General features: G+C 39.4%; 1 protein-coding gene across 1 annotated transcript in view; it reads left to right on the forward strand.

Annotated features, from left to right (window-relative positions):
- LOC101407785 (uricase) overlaps positions 1 to 21850 on the forward strand; it is a 92041-nt gene that overhangs the window by 62155 nt on the left and 8036 nt on the right. Inside the window, exons 6-8 of the mRNA XM_087448352.1 lie at positions 10655 to 10873; positions 12646 to 12762; positions 12861 to 12939. Of these exons, the coding sequence (XP_087304478.1) occupies positions 10655 to 10873; positions 12646 to 12762; positions 12861 to 12939 (415 nt within the window). The remainder of the gene's footprint in view (positions 1 to 10654; positions 10874 to 12645; positions 12763 to 12860; positions 12940 to 21850) is intronic.

The raw sequence follows: 21850 nt of genomic DNA on the forward strand, positions 1-21850 counted from the left end.
CCATGGCACAGCAGGAAACTTTCCCCATAGATTGTGGAGTCTGAGTTTCAAGTCTCTCTCAGGCTGTGCTGGCTCTGATGTTTGATTCCATTTACCTCTGCTCTTTCCTGTTTGGGCATTTTCAGAACGGGACGAATCCCACGTAACTGTGTGATTCTGTCACAACAGGCCAGCGTGACTCTGGATGCCTTTGTGCTGAATTGTTGACTGGTTTGCAAAGTCACCAGAAAGTTCTGGAGAGAAAAAAGGGATATATAGTTAACTCTTTGGAGTGAACATCATGTAGTGTGAAGTTCAGTGGACAGGGGAACTCCTTGTTGATAAGTACATATTGAATTAAATACATTTCATGTTTTTTTTTTCCCTCATGATTGTCTCTCTGTGAGAGCAAATGCTTGTGGTTCACACACTAAACAGAAATGACAAAACCTTATGTCTTGGTAATAATTAGGGTCTATCACTTGTAATATTCTCTATCTTAAGGAAACAGTTCCAAAAGGGCACTTCCAAGGGTTGCGTCAAAGTAAGAGCATGTTGTATTTTACCAAAGATATTTACATAGCCTCTCTACCTCCTGGTTTTAGCCACTCAGCGTGGTGCTTTACTTTAAAGAGGCCTTGGTGTCCAATTGGCTATAATGCAATCAGGTAAACATATTGACCGCTCACTCTTCAGGTCAAATAAAAAATGTTGTAAACATCTGTTTTGCCCAAACTCTTCTTTCTCATTCTTGAAACTGAATCTGAAGTTGAAGGCCAAGAGAAAATGGCCCATTACCATAACGACTATAAAAAGGTAAGACCACTCTTTTTTTGAAGGAGGAAAAGGGTAGGTAGGCATATGAAAAGAATTTCTTTAAGTGCATGATGCTTTTGAATCAATTATTAAAGATGCTGTCATAATATATAGCAGTTTATCTCATGCCTGGAAATCATTATGGCTCTGATCTGTCCCTCTGATTATGGGTCCAGATCAGAGTCACTTAGGGATCCAGACCAAACTGGACCCTTGCAGATGGGTTGAGCTGGAATTGTTCAGGATTCTCAGGGTTCATAGGAAAGGGAGAGATTGAGGCTCCATTTCTCCTAAGACAGAGTTTCGTGAGGGATATTCTGGACCACTCGCCCACATTTTCCTGTGGTGCCTGCAAAAAGGGAAGAATTCTGGGCTTCAACCCAAACCTGCTAAATCAGAATCCTTCCAGTTGGGCTCAGAAATCTACATTTTTTACAAGATTTTGGGTGATGCTGTGCACTCTAAACTTTGAGACTCATTGCCCTGAGGCCAAGGCTATGCTGTATCTGGTAGATTCACAATGTACCAAATTGATAAACCAAGAAACATTTTTCTGACCATTCCTCCACAGGTATCATTTTGTCTTATATACATTTTTACTTCATTTAGGAAAAAGGATTTCAGCAACCCCAACCTTTCATTAATTTTTTTAAAAATTTCATAGCATGAAGTATACTTTTCTAAGTTAATGTGAAATAAAATTAATTTTATTTATATTGTGGTATACCTTTTGGTATTACAATGGTAATAGCTGAGTATACCAGGCTTAGGATTCATTGATGCTTTTAAAGAATATAAGCAACTTGTTTTCATTTATGTATGCTAAAGAACAATTGTTGAACGGAGTATAAAATAATTCCTGCTTTCTCATCATTACATGCTTAGCACAGTGCCTGACAAATAGTAAATGATCCATAAATGTTAGCTAAGATTATTTTTACTACAACTTGAGCCCTTTCTGTGATTGGGATGGGGAACATCAGTGTTAGGATGGACTTTGCTAAGTCCAATTTTATTTCAAGGTCTGGAAAAATGCCGTTAGGTTACTTTCTTTCAGATGTTGCTTTCAATAAGCTTTCTTATCTCCCAATTTTGCTGACCTGATCATGCTGATTCTCAGTCAACAACCTTCCTTATGCAATCACTAGGTGTTAAACACTGTACTGGACATTGAGGGGCTCCATGGATTTCAACATTACCCTAAACTCTAGTTTTCAGTGTGTCCCAGTTTTTTACCGAAAATAGCAAAGTAATGTTGTGGAAAGAAACACAGTGAATTTGGTGGATGGAGAAAATGCAAACTGGACAGAATGTTTTTTACAATATTAGCTACCTTTGAAGCCCAAGTAGTACAATATTATGAAAATACCATGTCACCTTCACATGATTACCTCTAAAAATAGTAGAAAGTGTCTTCATTGTAATTTGGCCAAGAATAATGAACAATGAAGAGTTCTTCACTTGGTAATGGGCTTCTTATTCTGTGGTTGACGGTTTGCATTCATTCATTCAATAATTCTGGAAAATCTCTGTCTTGATATCTTTGAATTTTTCCTCTTCCACATTCTCTTTATCATATCTTTCTAGTACCTTTTATGTTTCTTTCATATATTCTATCTCCTGTGCATAAACATTAATCCTTGATTCTTTATTTGGATCTCTCTTCCAGTTCTCTAATGCTCTCTTTGGCAACATGAATCTATTCCTTAATTGATAAATTATTTTCCAAATAACTAATTCTTTCTTCAGTTGTGTTTAATCTGTTTCTTAATTCACTTGTTAATGCATTTCTAGAAGTTCTATTGGGTTCTTTTTCAAATTTACTTGGTCTTTTCTTATGATTCTTTACTTCTTGCTCAAGAGAAGATAAGCTCTATCTCAGGAAGAAGATATGCTCAATCTTTTATTTCTATAAAAATAAACAATATATGATTTTATCATATATATGATACAATATATGATTTTATGTTTTGTGTCTGATAATTTCAATATCTGAAGTCTTTGCAGATCAGACTTTGCTATGTGTTGTTTCTATGACTCTCTCTCACAATACCTTGCTACCATGTGTACTTTTGATTTTTGGCTATGAGTTCATATTCCTTGAAGCTTTATCTGTGAGAATTTTTTGAGACTGAGATAAAATTGGACCAGACCCTGGTCTGTGCTGGTTTCATTAAAGTTCAGTCATCCTGTGAGGACTCCTGGGAGTCAGACTGCTGGCTTTATTTATTTATTTTCAATAGCTTTTTGAGGTATGGTTTACATACCATAAAATTTATCTAAGTTCAACTTTTTTTTTGCTGAGGAAGATTCGCCCTGAGATAACATCTGTTGCCAATCTTCCTCTTCTTTTTTTTTTTTTGGCTTGACGATGAGTCACCCTGAGCTGACATTTGTGCCAATCTTCCTCTATTTTGTATGTGGGTCTCCGCCACAGCATAGCTGCCAATAAGTGGTGTAGGTCCATGCCTGGGAACCACACCCAGGCCGCTGAAGCAGAGCATGTCCAAGTTAACCACTAGGCCATGGGGCCAGCCCCATGTTTGACTTGTTTTTGTTCAAACTTTTGCAAGATTGTTGATGTACTACCAAGTAAAATCTAGAATGTGACAGACTGAAGGAAAAAGTTGACATACTTGTTGCAAGAAGAAGGGGAAGAGACTTGAATTATTTTGATGAGAAGGGATGAGACAAGCAAAATGACTCAGATATTTGTAAAATAAAGAATTGTTCATAAGACATATAGTTAAAGGAAAATATAAGTAGAATAAGTGGAAGAAGGCCAGAGAATTTTATTTGGTTAATTCCTACTCATCATTCAGGTGGCTTTGTGGATGCCAATTCCTCCTGGAAGCCATCCTTGATCTCTGTCTCAGTCTGGCTTCAGTGTCCCTGCACAGTCCCAGAGCTCACTGTACTTTTTCAATTAGAATAATTATTACAATGTTTTCTAATTACTTGGTACTTTTCTGAGGCTTCCTCAAGAGAGCAAAGGTCAGCAAACTCCTGTGGGCCCAATCTGGCCCACTGCCTGTTTCTGTAAATAAAGTTTTATTGGAACACAGCCACACCCATTCATTTATGTATTATGTATAGCTACTTTATGCTATAATGGCAGAGCTAAGTAGTTGCAACAGAGATTATATGGCCTTCAAAGCCTAAAATACTAACTCTTTGATTCTTTACTGAAAACTTGTCCTAGTGTATAATCTCTATCAGGGCAGAACAGTGTCTACCTTGTTTGCTATTGTATCTCTAGCACGTACCACCACGCTTGTCACCTAGAAGGAGCTAAATAAATGTAGGTGAATGTATGGATTGAATAAAAAAGTTTTCAGAGACTTCTATTTTGGAGTTATGTGGAATTTAGAATGAATTAAATCTAATCAGAGAAATAAACAAAAGTGGGTATGTAGGTAAAATCCCATTTTAAAGAACTTCATTATAATATTCTGTTAGGGAGGCAGCTGGTTATAGTAAAAATAATCAGGCAGACCTGGGTTCCATACCTGGCCCTGCCTCTCATTAGCCACGTGGTTTTGACCCTTTAACCTCATGAGTGTCAGCTTCCTTTTCTAAAGGTCAGACTCATGATCTGTACCTTCATGATCTTTACTTCATAGAGTGCTGTCAGGATTCAGTGAGATGCTGTGTGCAAAGCCTCTGGTACATAACTGGCTCTCATTAAATGCTGGTTTCTTCCAACCTTGTTTCCTTTTCTTGCATGACACAGTTATTTCCTTATCCTTACAGATGGACTGAAAATAGTCCTTTGATGATAGGATTTTAATGGCCACAAATAAGCCTACATCACTCATGTTTTCAACGGTCTTTATGCAGATAGAAGTCAATGTTCAATTCAAATGTAGTGCCCTGTTGTTGAAGGCATGAAGCTGAATTTTCATCCTGCCCCAAAGAGCAATCACCCTTTGATTCTCCCGTTACTTCACAGCTTAAACATCCCTGCAATAAACACAGAATCCATCTGAGCTTAGAATTCTCCTGTAATTTTTAAATGACTAAAATGCTAGAAAAAGTGATGGATTGGGCAAGAGGCATTTCTCAGTGTTGGGTAAGTTCTGCCTAGTATAGTGTAAGTAGAATAAGACTCTTGAATCTTAGCAAGGCTCTTTCCACTATTCTAGTCTGCCTGTTAGCTGTGTGACTTTGGGCAGCTCACTTATCATCTCTGAGCTAGTTTACTTTAAAATAGGGATTGTTTCCACCAAATCACAGGGTTTTTGTGAGAAATAGATAAGATAATGTAGGTCTCAATGGGTGGGAAGTTTAAAAATGGTATAGAAATACAAGTTTCTGTAGTAGCATGGCCTTTTCTCTCCTTCTGTTGGTATCAGAATGCTTCCTTTCTCTCTCTAATGAGTGGAGGGGCTGACCATCAATGGGATATAGGGACTCTGATGTAGTGGGAAAGAGCATGTCATTTGGGGGCAAATGGGCTGGGTTGTCCTCCTGCCTCTGTCACCTAGTAACTGTGTGACCTTAGCAGGTTAGCTAACCCTAGTGTCTTCCTTTGTAAACTTGGATAGTAATACCTACTGCACGGGGTTCTTGTAAAGGATTAGAGGAAATAATATTTGCAAATTTCCTGACATATCAAACCCTCACTAAATGGTTGCTACTGTTATTTTTATTTTCAAGTCTAAACATTTGGAAAGAGATATCTTTCAATGTGTGCATTTTCGTAGAGTTTTCTTCCAACCACATTTTTGGATTTCTCCATCAATTCTTTGTTGTGGGATTTCCTGCGCCCAATCCTAGAGGCTCCTGAGGGCCTTGTTCCAGTTCTCTGCCCTAACGCTATTGGTGCTGAGGAGAGCCTGGCAAAAAAGTTAGGATTTCTCCTGGCATTTCGTGATGAGTTTCTCTTCCTTTGTAATAGGCACAAGTATGAAAATAAGTGAGCACCTATAAATGGAATCTTCATTAGGTAACAGGTCACCCTTTCTTTCTACCATAATTATGCGTATGAGTTGTTATACTGTTCTTGAAACATCTGCTTGACAAATCCTTTTAGAGTCACACTTTGAACATAACTCAGCGCATATCCTCCCTTGATAGCAAAAATAAGCCACTCTACAGCTGAAAGCAACATGACATTTCTACTAGATATCAATATTTTTCAATCTGACATTTAGTAAATCATAGGCAGCCAAAAAAATACCAGCTGCCTCTAAGATTATTATTCACCATTATTGTTATTATTATTATGTATTAAGATCCACCGAAGTGATATTAAGATTGTTCATATGAGTGCTCCCTTTTCTTATATTAGTTGAACATTTTTCTCTGAAATCTTTTTGTTCATGAATGCCCAAGAAAATAGCCAGGCAAAGGAAAAACCTGGGCAGAGAATTAGAAGAACTTCTCCAGCACATTCCAAAGACAGAGAGAGAGGCTGTCTCGTGTACAGTTCTTCCCTCTATCACAGCATGCTGCAACTGAATTGATATATTTATGCATGTTTGAAGGGTCTTAAATAGCTAGCACTTTTGTATGTCTCTCTGTCATGGAAGATAGAGATGATGCTTACAGAAGCTCTTCTCCGACTTAAGAGAAAATTCTAGTCATTTTAAAATTTAAATTTATAGGGCTGGCCCCGTGGCTTAGCGGTTAAGTGTGCGCACTCCACTGCTGGCGGCCCAGGCTCGGATCCCGGGTGCGCACCGATGCACCGCTTCTCCGGCCATGCTGAGGCCGCGTCATAAGTACAGCAACTAGAAGGCTGTGCAACTATGATGTACAACTATCTACTGGGGCTTTGGGGAAAAATAAATAAATAAATAAAATAAAATTTAAATTTATAAAAATTTTACCATACCTTTCCTAGTAATTTTCTGCCTCAAATACATCCACTGGGCCTTCTATAGGTTAATAAACTCCAGGATAAGAACCCCTGGACCTGTAGTGACAACTACATCATTTTCACTGGGGCCTGGAAATAAGACAACACTCACTAACTCGTTGCAAAAGTGAAAATTCGTAAGATTCACATAAAGTCTCTGAGAATTCTCTCCAACTCCAACTTTCTTGTTGCCTGCAAGTAATGATTCTCCATCCCTGTATATTTCAAGGCATACCTAAGAAAAGGAGATTTTTCTTGTGTAGAGCCAGGTAGAGATTGACTCCTGTTGATATTTTGTCCAGAGTATTACTCTAGGAAATTGAGTTTCCTTTTGTAACTTTGTTTCCTTGAGCCACACAAGCCTGAGGAAGGACAACCAAAGTGTGAAAGCAGAAGTAGGCCTCATCATAGCAGCAATCTTTGATTTTAGCCCCTCCAGCTCTGGATTGGTGTACAGTCTGGATATTTATCTCTAATGGTAACTGGAAGGACCCTTTGATGCAAAATTTGACATGTAATTATCATTTATCAATGATAATTATAGCTAATATTTATTGAACACTTACTCTTTGCCAGGCACTTTTCTAAGTGCTTTATGTTTTTTCTCACATAATCCTCACAGCAATCTTGAGAGATGGGCACTACTATTATTCTCATTTTATAGATGGAGAAATTTGTCTCCATTCACAGAGCTAATAGGTGGCAGAACAAAGATTCACACCTGCCCTGCCTGACTCCACAGCCCAGAGCCCATTCTCTCAGCTACCTGCCCACCTTCCAGATGAGAGCCAACTTCGTATTTAACTGTACAGCTATCTTGGACATGGATCTCTGCACCATACTGTGCATTATACACAATAGGGTTCTGGCACCTACTTCTGGTTTCTCTGACTTCAGAGCTGGGGGAGGTCTTATTGAGGAGAACAGCCTCAGTTCTGGTCGGGGCCATTATCTGTTCTGTCAGTTCCTGCTGAGAGACTCTCAGTGTCCCACACCATTTTTGTTCCATCCTGCTCCAGCCTCAGATGGTTATGTCCTTTTTATTCTGACTCATTGCTCAGTAGACCTGATTACTCAAGCTTTGCTTGAGTGCCAAGGCCTAGTCAGGAGCTTGCTAAGGAGTGCTGACCCCTTCCCGTCATGCATGAACTCCAGGACGGCTGTGCTGTGCTGGAGCACTCTGTCTTATTAGCAACGTGAACACTTTGTGCTGCATCGTTGACTCTCTACACTCAATACTGCCATTCCTGGGCCTTTGTTCTCTGGCCAGCTGTGCCTGTGATCTCCACACTGTGGTGATCAGAGGGCAGGAGGTGCCTTCCCCACTTTCCCAGGAAGAGGAACTTCCTGATTGGGGTCTGAGCTGAAGCAGCTCTTCCTATGTTGAAATCTTTTGAGTGTTTTCATTAAACTATTCTGTGTCGTGGTGGTGGTGGTGCACCATTCATTCATTCATTACATATTTATTAAGCACCTATTTATGTTCCAGGTACTGTGCTGAGCGTAGGGGTTGCCATGGCGACCAAGATAGAAATTATTTCAGCTGTCATAGTTTACCATTTTTGAACGAATCAGACACGTGAAGAGGCAATTGCAATATAATTTGATAAAGACTCTGATAAGGCAATAATAGAGTATTTTGAGAGTGCATAGAAGGGGCACCTGCACCAGAATTGAAGGTCTGGGGCGGATTACCTGGTAGAAGTGACATTTGAGATTTGATGGATGACTGGAAGAAGTTAGGCAGGTAAAGAGGTTGGTTATTGATTAGTGAGGAAGAGAAAGGGTGTTCAAGACAGAAAGAGTAGCAAATTCAAAAGCCCACAGGCAGAGAAAGCATGCAGAGCCTGGGCAACCACAATTAACTCAGGATAGCCGAAGCCGAGTTTGAAATAGGGTGTGGCAGGATATGAAGCTAGAGAGGTGAACAGGGGTGGGGATAGGAAGGGTGGCTATCATTTAATTTTTCTATGTATCACGTAGGTACCACTTGCTTTCACAGACTAACCTACTGTAGCTTGGGTATTTAGTGGCAGGGGATGGGACTGAGGAGTAACATTTGTTGAGTTCTGCTGTGTGCTGGGGATGATGGATGATCACAGAGACCTTTGGTCCTGGATCCCAGCCCATACCATCCAGGGGCCCCAAGCCAGCCAAGTACCTCCCTCCCCCAGGTAGAATCCCTTGTGGCTCAAGATGTGCCAGAGCCTTCCTCCTGCTGCTGCCAACAGTGTTCTCCACTCCAAAAACTGATGCCCTTAATCAAGGTCCCCTCTGCTATCTCTGCTGCTGCTGCTGCTGAGTCCCACAGCCAGGCCTGACATGGCCACTATTGCTGGGGTTGACCTCACTGCACCACTAAGTACTAGGAACTGATCCAGGCCTTTCATATTCACCAGCAACTCTACAAGTAGGGGTAGTTATCTCCGTTTCTACAAATGGGGAAAGTGAGGCTCAGAGACACCAAATTATTTGTTGTAAGCCACAAGGCTATAAGTAGCAAGGCAGAATTTGGACCTGGTCTGATTCCAAAGCCACTACAACCACACAACAGTGCCTCTTTCCCTGTCAGTATCATGGTTCTTATTAGGATTCTTTAAGTCAGCCCTTTAGGTTTTCTCCTTGACCGTTTTCTTGAAGATGAGTCCCCCAAAGATTGGGTCAGAGGCTTCTGGGGGGCCTCTCCAAGGGTTGTCCCTTAAATGTGTCCCTCCCACAGAAGAAGGACCAAATTCAGATACTACAAATCCTCAGGGTATGTTCAATGGCCAATAGCAGCATGCCCTACCAGGCTCTATCCCCAAGATTTAAGACAGCCTCTGCATCCCCACTTTGATTAAGAACATAACAAAAATTTCTGATGTTGGCTAGTATTTTAAAATTCCTCCCAGGGGATCTGGTGATTTTTTATGCAAACAGGTTTTTAGGCAGTGTTTGGCATATCTGAGCATATCGCCTACGTGCAATTAGCAGGTGAGGTTCCTTCTCTGTGTGACCCTCCCCGGACTCTCATTGCGTGTTGTTTTGATTTACTTTTATTTTTGTCACCTTGTTTCATTACCATTTTAATGTTCAATTTCAATACTAAATAAAATAGATTTTTCTGTCCCTTTGCTCCTTCCTGCATCTTCTCTGAAACACCAGTAAAGCCCAGGGACAAGTCTTGTAGATCCTAGCAGTGGAAATGGACGTATTTGCTAGCTAGGGCTCCAGCTTCAGAGAAGGGTACTAATGAATCAATCACCATGCTTTTATTAAGTGTCTCTTCACTAAAAGCATAGCTTTCCCTGCAGCCAGACGGCCCTGGCTCTGCACTCCTGAAGGTAGTCTGGACCCTGTCATTAATTACTCTTCTTCCTGGCAGCAGGTATAGAAGAAGCAATTTTCAAATTGTTTTTATTGATCACAGGGCATTTTCTCCAGAATGTCACTCTCTATAAAAAAGGGGGATATAATTATTTCCAGTTAACATAGTAAAAAAAATTTACATAAGAGAGGCAGTTTACATAGTGGTTAGGATTACACAGTTTGGAGTCAACCCACCTGAGTGTGAATCCTGGCTCTGTCCTTTACTAGCTGTGTAAAATAGGGCAAGTCACTTCAACTCCTTGAACCTCAGTTTCTCCCTCTGTAAAATGAATAATATTAGTTCATAGAGCTGTTATAAGGATTAAGTTAGCAGGGATTAAACAAGACAGAGTAAATAGTTTGGCCCAGGATGTAATTATAATTATTATTATTGCTTATTATTATCAAGAAATCCATCTACCTGTCTGTCTCCAGGCCAACCTGATATATATTCATCTGTTTCTTGGGATTCTCTTTTCTCTCATTCTTCTTCAAATGAGTACTCTGTCTCCTGATAGAAATGTCTCATGCATACTATGACTCTCACCTTTTATAATTATGTGATAAAATTAAGGCTTAAAGAAATGGCAATTCACTTTTTGCTTTCATTTAGCCTTCTTCAATAAGATAACTATATTTTCATTGCAGAATGATGAGGTGGAGTTTGTCCGAACTGGCTATGGGAAGGATATGATAAAAGTTCTCCATATTCAGCGAGATGGGAAATATCACAGCATTAAAGAGGTGGCAACTTCTGTGCAACTTACTCTGAGCTCCAAAAAAGAGTACCTCCATGGAGATAACTCAGACGTCATCCCTACAGACACCATGAAGAACACAGTTCATGTCTTGGCAAAGTTCAAGGGGGTATGCGTCCTTCTTCTTAGATGCTCCCTATCCTGATGCAGGATTCACTATACAATAGCATGAGGATATTACTTGCTTATTTCAAGTTCTGTTTACTTTTTACCCAATTTTTACAGTGAGCCATTAAAAATTTTTCCTTTTCTATTCTAAAATTCTCAGCCTTACAGAAAAGCTTGCTTTTTTTTTTTTTTTTTTTTTTAATCACCGTGTTGTTTTCTTTTCTTGGTTATCAACTCACGACAGCATCTTTTAGGTAGAAAATCCTATCTGACAAATTTACTTGTTATCTCTTAGTTAGGATCATTGGCAAATCAAAGCCCTGAGGATTTCAGAATAGAACTTAACACATTTTTGTCATGCATTTCTTTGAGTCCTATCATTTATTTTTTTCTTTTAGAATGGTGTACATTTTATAGAAGAAGAAAGCACCATTTCTGTTCCTGGTGATACTATAGGGGAAAATCTTGGGTATAAGATACATTTTGAAATCTGTTTGTCCAAGATTTAATGCCTTCCTAATTTTCCCCCTCCATGACCACTTAGTATCCACATATGGTGGTAATTGTACTCTTCAGAAGGGTCTCAGATCTGATAGAATCTGATGTTTTAGCACTTCCTCCTTGGGTTTAAATGTGAGTGAAGTTATGCTGGACCAGCAGCAGATTTCTGGGCAATTCACGATCATGTTTTTATTTGCTAAGAAGTCTAAAAAAACACAGAGCTTCATTTCTCATGCTTTTGCCTGAAATCCACACCCATAATGCATGAAATGAACAAACTAATCGACATATAATTTCTGTAAGGCCTATCTCCATCCTGAACCTTCTCTTGTTAATCAGAATGGCCTAGCAAGTATAGACAGGGCAATGGAAAAAGGCATTGCTCTCTTAAAAAAAAATTGAAAATAGGTTTCTATACTGCATTATAGTAGAAGGCCAGGTAACACAGATTTTTATATTTCCTGTACTGTGTGAGAGGTGCAGAAAAGTGAGGGAATGGACCTGGATGTTAAAAACAATTTAAATTCGTTCATTATAGATAGAGTGACAATATAATTTCTTCTCCAAACCAGGACACTTTGGGGAATGAAATAAGATGCTATTAATACTTATTCTGGGACAATAGGTATAAAACAGAACTGTCCTGAGTAAACCTGTACAAATAGTCCACTTTAATTATAAGCAAAGCCATAAATAATCTGTAGACTGTGCTAGGACCATAAAATATTGCCTAGAGATTAATATGAAGAATTTGTACAGAAGTAAGGAGGTGCTTTATGGGGGTGGACAGCTGCGGTTGGTCAATAGAAGGCCTGTTTGCAAGGCAAGGAGGCTGAAGTGGTCCTTCATTAACATTTTTCCTTGGGAAACTGGGAGGCCCATTTGCCAGCCTCATAAAGAGACGGGAGTATGATGGAGTATACTGTAGTACTGTAGTTGGCATAGGTGGTGACTGAGCCCACCGGGAGGGGAATCTGAATGTAAGTTATTTTTTGCTCATCCATTGATTGACACATCCTCTCTTGTAAAACAGTTTTCTTTTAAAAACAGGACAGGGTCTTACCTGGTGATGGTGATCTATTAGCTACACTGAGGAGCTCTTGTGAAAAATTGGGATAAGGACCAATTCATCTCTCAAGATTCTTTCTAAGTCTGTGTTTCTCTGATTCTAAAAAGCACCTGATCAGGAAAGAGAGCTCCATGGGTATTCAAAAATTATTTTCAAATGGGACAAGTACTTCTGATCACTAGCATTTTTCTTTCTTTTTACAGATCAAAAGCATAGAAGCCTTTGCTATGAGTATCTGTGAGCATTTCCTTTCTTCTTTTAACCATGTCATCCGAGTTCAAGTCTACATGGAAGAAGTCCCTTGGAAGCGTTTTGAAAAGGTTACCTCACGTATTTGTGCTTTCAGTTTAATTAAAGAAATTGGCTTTATGACATATGCTGAAATTTTACTGGAAACAATTGTTTTTCTGATTTTCAGAATGGAGTTAAGCATGTCCACGCATTTATTCACACTCCCACTGCAACGCGCTTCTGTGAGGTAGAACAGATGAAGAACGGTGAGGAAATATTTTTCAAGCATTGATTCCGCAGTAGTGATTTCAGGTCATTAACATCGAGGAAACTATAGATAATTTTGAAGGCTTTTTTATGTGAGATGGGAATGATCATTGCGACTTTGGATTACGTTAAAGAACTATTTGCTTTTTATCTTAAAAAGGAAATAATACCTTTTGCAACAAATCTGGGGGGTTGAGGGTGGTAAATAATTTTTATTACCTGATTTTGAGGTGAAGAAAAACAAAAGCCCAGGCTGACAAAAACCCAAATCTCTGAATTTTCTGACCAGTACTTTTTGTACCATACCATGCTATAGTTATAATAACCTGTATAGGAAATATCTAGGAAATAACAATCAAGTTTCCCTGATATTTTATTTGCATAATAATAAAACCACTGACATTATAATTACTATAAAATGAACCTCATTTAAAATAGCAATGACAATTATATAATTCTTTCTACTACCAAGAAATTTAAAAAATTAACTGTGGAACATAATTACAATACAGACCTTATTAGTACTGATGATTGAACTTAGCAAATATTAAGATTCCCAAAGCTTGTCTTCCATTGATTTGTTGAAGTTGTCAGAGCAGAGTTCAATAATTGGCTAAAAGTTAGACTAGAAGACCTCTAAGAACCACGCAGCCAAATGTGGTAGAAATGTTTTTATCCTGATAAAAAATAAACTGTAATAATCATTATAAATTGAGAGTGTGGACTCTGAACTTTTTTCTTTTTCTGTTTTCCTTTCCTTTTCTCTCTTCCCTTTTCCTCTCCTCTCTTCTCTTTCCTGTCTGTACCTTTCCTTTCTGTATCCCCTTCTCTTTCTTCTCCAGCTCTCTTCAGTAAGAATTTGAGGTAGCATGTCATAAATGTCAGAACTATTATAAGTTTAATAAAATATAAGTCCCTTCTCATTCTGGGTCCTATTGGATAATGCCTTCTCTTAGAAAGTTCTAGTGTGTTAGCTATCATTTAATATTTTTTCCCATCTGTATTAAATTCTAGACACAGCCAGGGCCTTCTCAGTGTTTGATTAACACTTAAGAAATTATTGTCATATAAAGGAGACTGAATAACTATTTGTTGAATTAAGTTGAAAAGATAAGGATTTTTTGATCCCCTAAATGTGTGGTCATGTGATATATTAACTTATTGATTAAGCTGTTTGTTAGTTAAAATGTAACTTCCTTTCTTTTTCCTCCTTTCCTCCCACCCTCCCTTCCTTTCTTCCTTCCTTCTTCCTTTCCTTTTTGCCTTAGGTATGTGGCTTTGGAGGAAAGAGAGAAAGAAAGGTTTCCTGATTCACAAGACCGGTATTTTCCTACCCAAACCATACTGACTACCCTTATAAAATCATAAACTCTAAACTGGCACTCTCTAGCAGAAATACAATGCAGGCCACATATGGAATTTTAACATTTTCTAGTAGTCACATTATAAAAGCAAAAAGAAATTAATTTTAATAAGACATTTTATTTAACCCAATATATCCAAAATACCACTTAAGTATGTAATAAATATAAAAATTATTAATGAAAAATTTTACATTCTTTTTTAAAAATCAAATCTTTGAAATATTGTGCATATTTTATATTTACGGAACATTTCAATTCACATTTACCATGTTCCAAGTGCTTAATAGCCACATGTGGCTAGTGGCTACCATATTGGTTAGCACAACTCTAAACCATTTTGAGTGATTTTTGTGATGCTTAGCATATTTCTCATTCTACTTTCAATTATGTAAAATAGTAGCAGGGGCTAGAATTAGATTTCAGGAGAGCTAACTAAAAAAATGAGAGCATTTATGAAATATGCTTATGTCATTCACTGAAATACTATTAATTCAACAATGATTTTGAGGGCTTTTTATGTATACTAGGGGCTGTAGATTCAGAGGTGAGTAAGACGTTCCCTGACCCTAGTGAGTTCACAGCAAATAAATAGTAGGAGATAGATTTATAAATAGATTTATTGCAATATGAGGGGCCAAAGGCCATAATGAAGGAATTAAAGTTATGCTATGGGAGCAAAGCAGTACAGAAAACTAACTCTTCCTAGGGCAGTCTAGAAGGCTTAACAGGGGAGGAGGAAGTATTCTAATTGACTTTTGAAAAATGATTCAGAATGTGCTGGGCATAGGAAGGGGAAAAGAAATTACAAGCAGAAGAAATAGAATGTCTATGGTAGGAGTCATGAAGGAGTGGAAGAGGGAAGCTGATTTTGAGCATTGGTCTATGCTGACCTCCATACTGGGCCAATAATTTTAGTGTTGAAATGGCAAGGCATTTGAGGAATGGTAGCAAGTTCGAAGGGTCTAGCTCTTAGAATGTAAGGATCAGAGAAGAAGATGAAGAGGTTGGTTTTGGCTGGATTTTGAAGGCCCTCACGTGCCATACTAACACGATTGGTGTAACTTGGAGGCAGTTTCGCACGGTAGTTAAGCCCATAGGTCTTAGAATCAGACTAAACTATATTTGAATTTGAGGTCCACTAATTAATAACTTTGTGACTGTGAGCAAGTTACATACACTACTTCAGTGGTTTTTCATTTTCAAGAGGAGGATAACAGTGTCCACCTTAACAATTGTCCAGAGAATTAAAGGAGATAAATGTTAATGTAAAGCATTTAGCACAGTACCTGGCACATAGAAGCCCTCCTTAGATGACAGCTATTATTATTATTTAGAATGACAATACAGATCCAGAAAAGCTCTTTTTGTGTATGTGTGTACTATTCAGTAATTCTGAGCAAGGTTATGGTGAACTGGCTGGAGAAACAGGCAGTAGTGACACATTTGGAGACTTGTTGCAGAGAGGAAGAAATGATGGAGTCTGAACTAAGGCAGTAGAAGTAGAAATGGAGAGACTGCAGGGGCAGAGGGGCATCATGTGAGACATTTCTGAAGTGTACTTACTAGGTCTGAGTGGTTGAGTAGGGATGGGAGGTTAGAGAGAAGAGGGTGGTTAAAGATACCCTGAAGTCGGGGTCCTGGAGGAGTTGACTAAGGAGGATACAGGAGAAGAGGAAGTCTTCCGGGGGAAGCTGGTGAGTTTGGGAATGAGGGATAGAGATAGATTTGGAGACCATCAACAGTAGGTAGTAGGTGAAGCCATGGGGAAGAAGGAGCATTCCAGAAAAACATATAAAGGGAGAAGAGGAAAGATGAGAGGGTCTGGGGAAAATTCCCCAGTTTAAGGGTTGGGCAATGTAAAGAGTGAGACAGAAGAATGGTCAGTGAGATAGGAGGATTGGAGACAGTAGTGTCATGGAAGCAAAAGAAAAATACATTTCAAGAAATCAGGGATAGTTGTTGGGGTAACAAATAGGCTCATCGGTAGGGGCTCCACACAAGAAGTTTACTTCTCTTTTTACAAGTCCAATTCAGGGTGTGTGTGTGTGTATTTTGGGGGCATGCTGTGCTCCAGGAAGTTATTCAGGAACCTGGGTTGATGCAACCATACATTTTTAATCCTTACTTTTCGGGGTTACCTTGAGAGTAGATCCCTGTACCAGATAATCAGGAGAGGAAAAGAGTTTGGAGGAGCAAAAGGAGGAGACATCAAGCATGACACCAGGCCTGAAAGAAGCACATAGCACTTATACCGGAGAGAACCCAATCACACAGCGATACCTAACTGCAAGGACGGCCGGGAAATGTAGTCTAGCCAGGTACCTAGGAGGAAGAGTAGATAGATTTAGTGGACAGCTAGCAGTCTGTGTCGGTTAAGAAGCTGTGTTAAAGGAAGACTGAAGAGAAAGTGTGCAGTTTGGCAAACAGGCATCACTGGTGACCTCTGCAAGAATATTTTAGCAGAGCTCTGGGGGTGGAAGTGGAGTGGCCAAGTATAGGGCTCTGCTGATCATAAGAAGAAAACACGCTGCTCTTCATAGCCTTGTTCTTTCTAGGAATTATCAGGAGCTATCATCAGGCTGAATTGTAGTCACCTGGCTGCTGCAGGGTGGAAAAACTAATCATCATAATCAGGCCAAAGCTTTTTCTTTCTGCAGAAAGCAACAAAGATGCAGGGCATTGTGATCATTGTGGCAGTGTTCCCAAAAGCTCCAGCTTGACTCATCTCGAGTCCAGCGCCCCTCTGATATGCTGGGCTGGCAGGGATCAGGGTAGGGGAAGAGGCATCTGTTGCCTTAAGTGTGTGCACACGTATATGAGTGTATCTTCCTATGTTGTGTGAATGAAGATGACATTTGTACTCTGTCCCTCTTTGGAGAGTAGAGATCTATGCTGTTTTGGTAGCAAAGTTTAATTCTTAATTCGCTTATTATCCAGGAACTAAAACCGCAGATATTGTGAGGTGAGTCAATGTACAATCACTGTCACCAAAGATGCCCTGGCTGTATACACTTAACTGAAGAAAATAATCATCACACACACACACACACACACACACACACACGCCAATTCACATGGTGAGGGCTGTTGTTACAAACCTCTAAGTAGGGTTTTTGGTGGGGGCCTGGCTAGGATGGTGAGAATTCTGCCCCCTCAAACACATGTACTTAATCACACATTCAGCCATGCAACTTCTGAAAGGGACTTTTCCCAGCAGATTATGTAACTGGGTTTCTCCTGGTGAACTGGATTCATTCTTATCAATTGAACAAACATTTATAGAAAGCCTACAAAATCTCAGGCACCATTTTAGGCCCTGAGAATTCCCGTAAAGCTCTCATTACACTAATTTTTCTAGTGGATCTTTTAAAGCTACATCATTAAGTGTACTTTTAGCTGTTTCAAAGTCTGCTATTTCCATGGAAGAATCTGGAAGAAAGAAAGACATTCGTTCACCCAAAGAAATGACTGGCGTTATGTTTGTGACTTCCCAAGCTCGGAGTGGAGAATTAGGCTCTGCATGTGTGATGCAAGCTGTGGGTTTAGGTGTTATAAGGAACCTGGATCTTTCAAACTCTCTCTCTCATTTGTCTCTGTGAACTACAAGCTTAGCCAAGCCTTGAAGTCACTGAGATGGTTGAGTCATTAATTTGAACTAATTGAACTAAGCAGAGCATCCCCCCAACACACACACACACACACACACACACACACACACACACAATATTTGAATTATAATTCACAATTCTTTAAGGATCAAATTTCTCCCAATCTGATACTAATTATAAAAATTCAACCAAAGCATAGCTAAGTAGAGGAATGGAAGATGGAGAAGAGATCTCAAATAAGAGATACTGTCTTCTGATAGTGAAAAAAATCTATTGACGTGGAGTCTAGTGGGGCTAGGAGGATGGTTTTAAGGAAGGGGGTTGATGAAATCGAAGTCCTAGTGGAGAATAGATTTAAGAGGTGTCAAGTTGGGCAGATGGAAGAAATGAGATGGGGAAAGTGGGAGACCCCGAGATGGCCATTGCTAAGAAGGCTGCTTATGTCCTTTTGATATCAAGACTAAAGCACTCTTCAGTTACTCCAAAAGATAAGTTCTTGGCAAACACAAGGTCTTTTAAAATCATTTTGATCATCACCTCCTTGTACAAACTTCCTTCCATCTGGATGATGTCATCTCTCTCCATCCAGAATTGCACAGAGGGAGCTTTTACTCTCCCAGCGTGAGCTAAATGGCCTCTTAAAACCAAATGATATTAATTGATTTTCACTTTTTCTAGCACTTTACGAGTTTGAGGTTTTCTCCTAGAATGATTTAATATAGTTTTAAAATATCCTCCTTTTAGCTATTTGTGTCCTTCTTGGAGGTGTTAAACGTGGAAGCAATTATCCTCTTCATGACAGGATTTTTTTCTTGGCTCAGTAAAGCTTTGCGCTTTGTGACACCTGATGCGTAGGTAAGGAATTTGGCTTATTTTCCATTAATTTGCAGTGAGTTTCTTTCCCTTAGAGAGCTAAAGGGTAAGATGTATGCTTCTCTGAGAGATAAACCACAATCTGTTAAGTGTGTAGGAGGACACTAAAAGCTAGAAAAAATTATGTTCTAGCAAAGTAAAATGTGAAAATTTTCCTTTTGCGTTATTCCATAACCATGGCAGGAAGGCAAAAAAAAGCTGATTAAGTGGTTTCATGGGAAGTAACCTAGAAAAGGACAGTCTTTTTGGTTGAATTACTTCTTGTTAGTCTAAATTGGAATCTTTTTTAGAGTGTTTGAGGCATCATATTTTTAGTTGATGGGCCCATGAATTTGAAAGGCTCAGGTTCTTACCAGTGCTCAGAGCTGGGGCACCGCCAACAGAGAAGATAAAATAAGCTCTCTGATTTCATCTGGAGTGTCTAATGTGTGCCAAGGAAAAATATTTTTCACCAAGAGAAGAGGTGTTTTTTTTGTTGTTGTTGTTCATAGGATGATGAGCGCACCAGAGTAGATGGTTTGCATTCTGCCAAAACTGTGGCAATAGTTAATTGTCTTTGGGAACATGAGACATTTTATTCTGTGTGAAACTGAGGCCAAAACACATTAGAAAATGCAACTGCTTTCTCCATTTTCAGATTCTAGCAAGAGAGTAGATTTCATTTCAAAGTAGCCTAGCAGGACTGACACTCCCCTAAGATCAATAAATCTCATTCCGGGGCTGGAGGTGGATAGGGACGGCATGACAGAAGTAATTCTCAGAACCCAATGAGCCTTTGCGAAACATAGGAAATATTTACAGGTGGTTGGCGTCGATAACAAAAAGTCAGTTGTGGCAAAATCATTGTAATAACTTTTACAGAGACTTTCCCATGGGGCAGCCACTCTACTAAGTTCTTTATGTGTATTATCTTAGACCTCTCTCAACTCTCAGATATAGGTATGATTATCTCCATTTGACAGATGAAAATATCAAGGTAGGAAGAGGTTAAGTAATTTTCTCACGGGAATAGAGCTCATAAATAGGGGAGGGGAGGCACAAAACAAACTGGCAGTGAATTCGGGGAATCTGAGTCCCAAGGCTGGGGACTCAACCGCTACACATCATGGCGTTTGGAATCCTTTTATGATTAAGATCATTGGGGGAGCCAAAGTCTGGTTGGCTTACATAGATGCTGGCAGTCAAGGCCAGCTGTATAGGAAAAGATGAAATAGGTAAAGTTTGCCTTTGGTTCTCCTCTACCTTCTCTTTATCCCTCTTCAGGGGTTCCCACTACTCATTCTAACCCCAGTCCTGATTGCAAAACCATGTTTCATTTTTATAGGGTTTTTTTTTTCTAGAAGGAATTACTGTTGGAAGTGAATAATGATATTAGTTTATAAAGGCTTAAAGAGTCACTTCTTTAAGGGGTTTTTGTATTCCAATAGGACATTTTTAAAGAATAAAAAATTTTCAAGACATGTAGGGGCCATTTTTAAAAGTGATGCTTCAATTTCCATTTAACCAATGGAGATGGTATTTTTCAGGCTGAGAGCTTTGTCTGAGGCCTCAAAGCACACTGTGGAATGGGAGGTGGCAACTTTCTTTTCTCCTGGAAAGGCCACTTATTGTAAAGAAATGGGGAGAGTTAAAGGAAGGAGGAAACATTGTATGGATGGGGAGTGGTCCAAAAAAGAAGAAAGAAAAGGATGGAATCTCATAATTGGGTGCTGAGTGCAAACTCTACCTCTGCCTGTTTCTAGCCATGTGACTGGACAAATGATTAAAAGTCGCCTATATAAAAATACCTACATAATAGAGTTGTGAAGATTAAGTAAATAAAGACTGAAAAAGGCAGCAACCAAATCTATTTCAATAGTCAGGACATTCTTAGCTAATGTTCACCTTCTCCCTCTCCCTGCCTGCCACATTGTGTGTTAGAGTTGGGGTGGGGGGTGATCAGGAAGGCAAATGATAAAGATTAATGGAGGAGAACTGTCTAGGAGAAAAGAGACTAGTTGTGAGATACTTATTCCTTGACGTGAATCAATCTTGTTGCACTCACTCACTCATTCATTCATTCATTCAACAGATACTTATTGATTGCTTCTGCAGTTCTCTTGGGTTTGAGACTTAGGCTCACTTGGATCAGCTCTACAGTGAATTTAGAAACGCTGATTTTGCAGAACCATGTCTTTATACATGTAGAATCTGATAAACCCCATCAACTTAAGGCATTAAGGCATTGCTGGTGTCTTTCTCTTGATCCTTCTTCAAATATCACTTCCAATGAGAATTTCAGAATGTTAAACAACTACCATTTCTGTTTTGCTGCACTACACTAGAACACTCTGGCCAGAACACCTTATTTAATTAGCATATATTTAATTAGCACAGCTGCCACTAACCACTGGCCATTGCTCTCTCTGGTAGATGCACACACGTGGCTGCGAAAATATTAAAATATAGTCATTATTTACCTACTTCTGAAACTCCACAACTCCTCAGTTAACCACAGCAATTGAAACCACACAGGTGATAGAAACCATTGGATAATTAAGAGCTGCCCTGGATTTTCATTGAGGACCATGAGTGACATTGTTGTTCTTCAACTAAGACCATGTACAAATAGTGATGCCTGACACCTTCGGCCCTTGATTTATATACTCAACAGGCCAAGAAGGATACATATTAATCAGGACTAACTTTGGAATTACAAACCGGTGACCTTAGTCATCCTGCCATGGCACTGTGCTATTGGGGGTTTGTACCCAAGTGCCCCCTGAATGTCCAGCCTCATCAGCCTATGCATACCAGTAAGGCCATGGTGATGTTCATTTCTGATTTTTCCTGGCCTTGTTAGCTCTCTCATTACAAAACTGCTGGACGTCTCCAGCCAAACTCTCCCACCCTCTGACAGCCTGGAGGGGCTGTCTCACATGTGCTGAGGGAGAAGCTTGCACCCATTGAGTATACTAGCTCTGCCCAGCATTTACTGTGCCAGTTGCCACTGCTGCTTGGGAAGGATGCTGCTCTCCAGTAAGCATTGTACCCTGGGGCTTCCCAGTGTGTCACATGGCAGCCAT

The sequence above is a fragment of the Ceratotherium simum genome, chromosome 2 (genome assembly GCF_057802395.1).
Source record: "Ceratotherium simum simum isolate JZ-2026a chromosome 2, ASM5780239v1, whole genome shotgun sequence".
Lineage (NCBI taxonomy): Eukaryota > Metazoa > Chordata > Mammalia > Perissodactyla > Rhinocerotidae > Ceratotherium > Ceratotherium simum.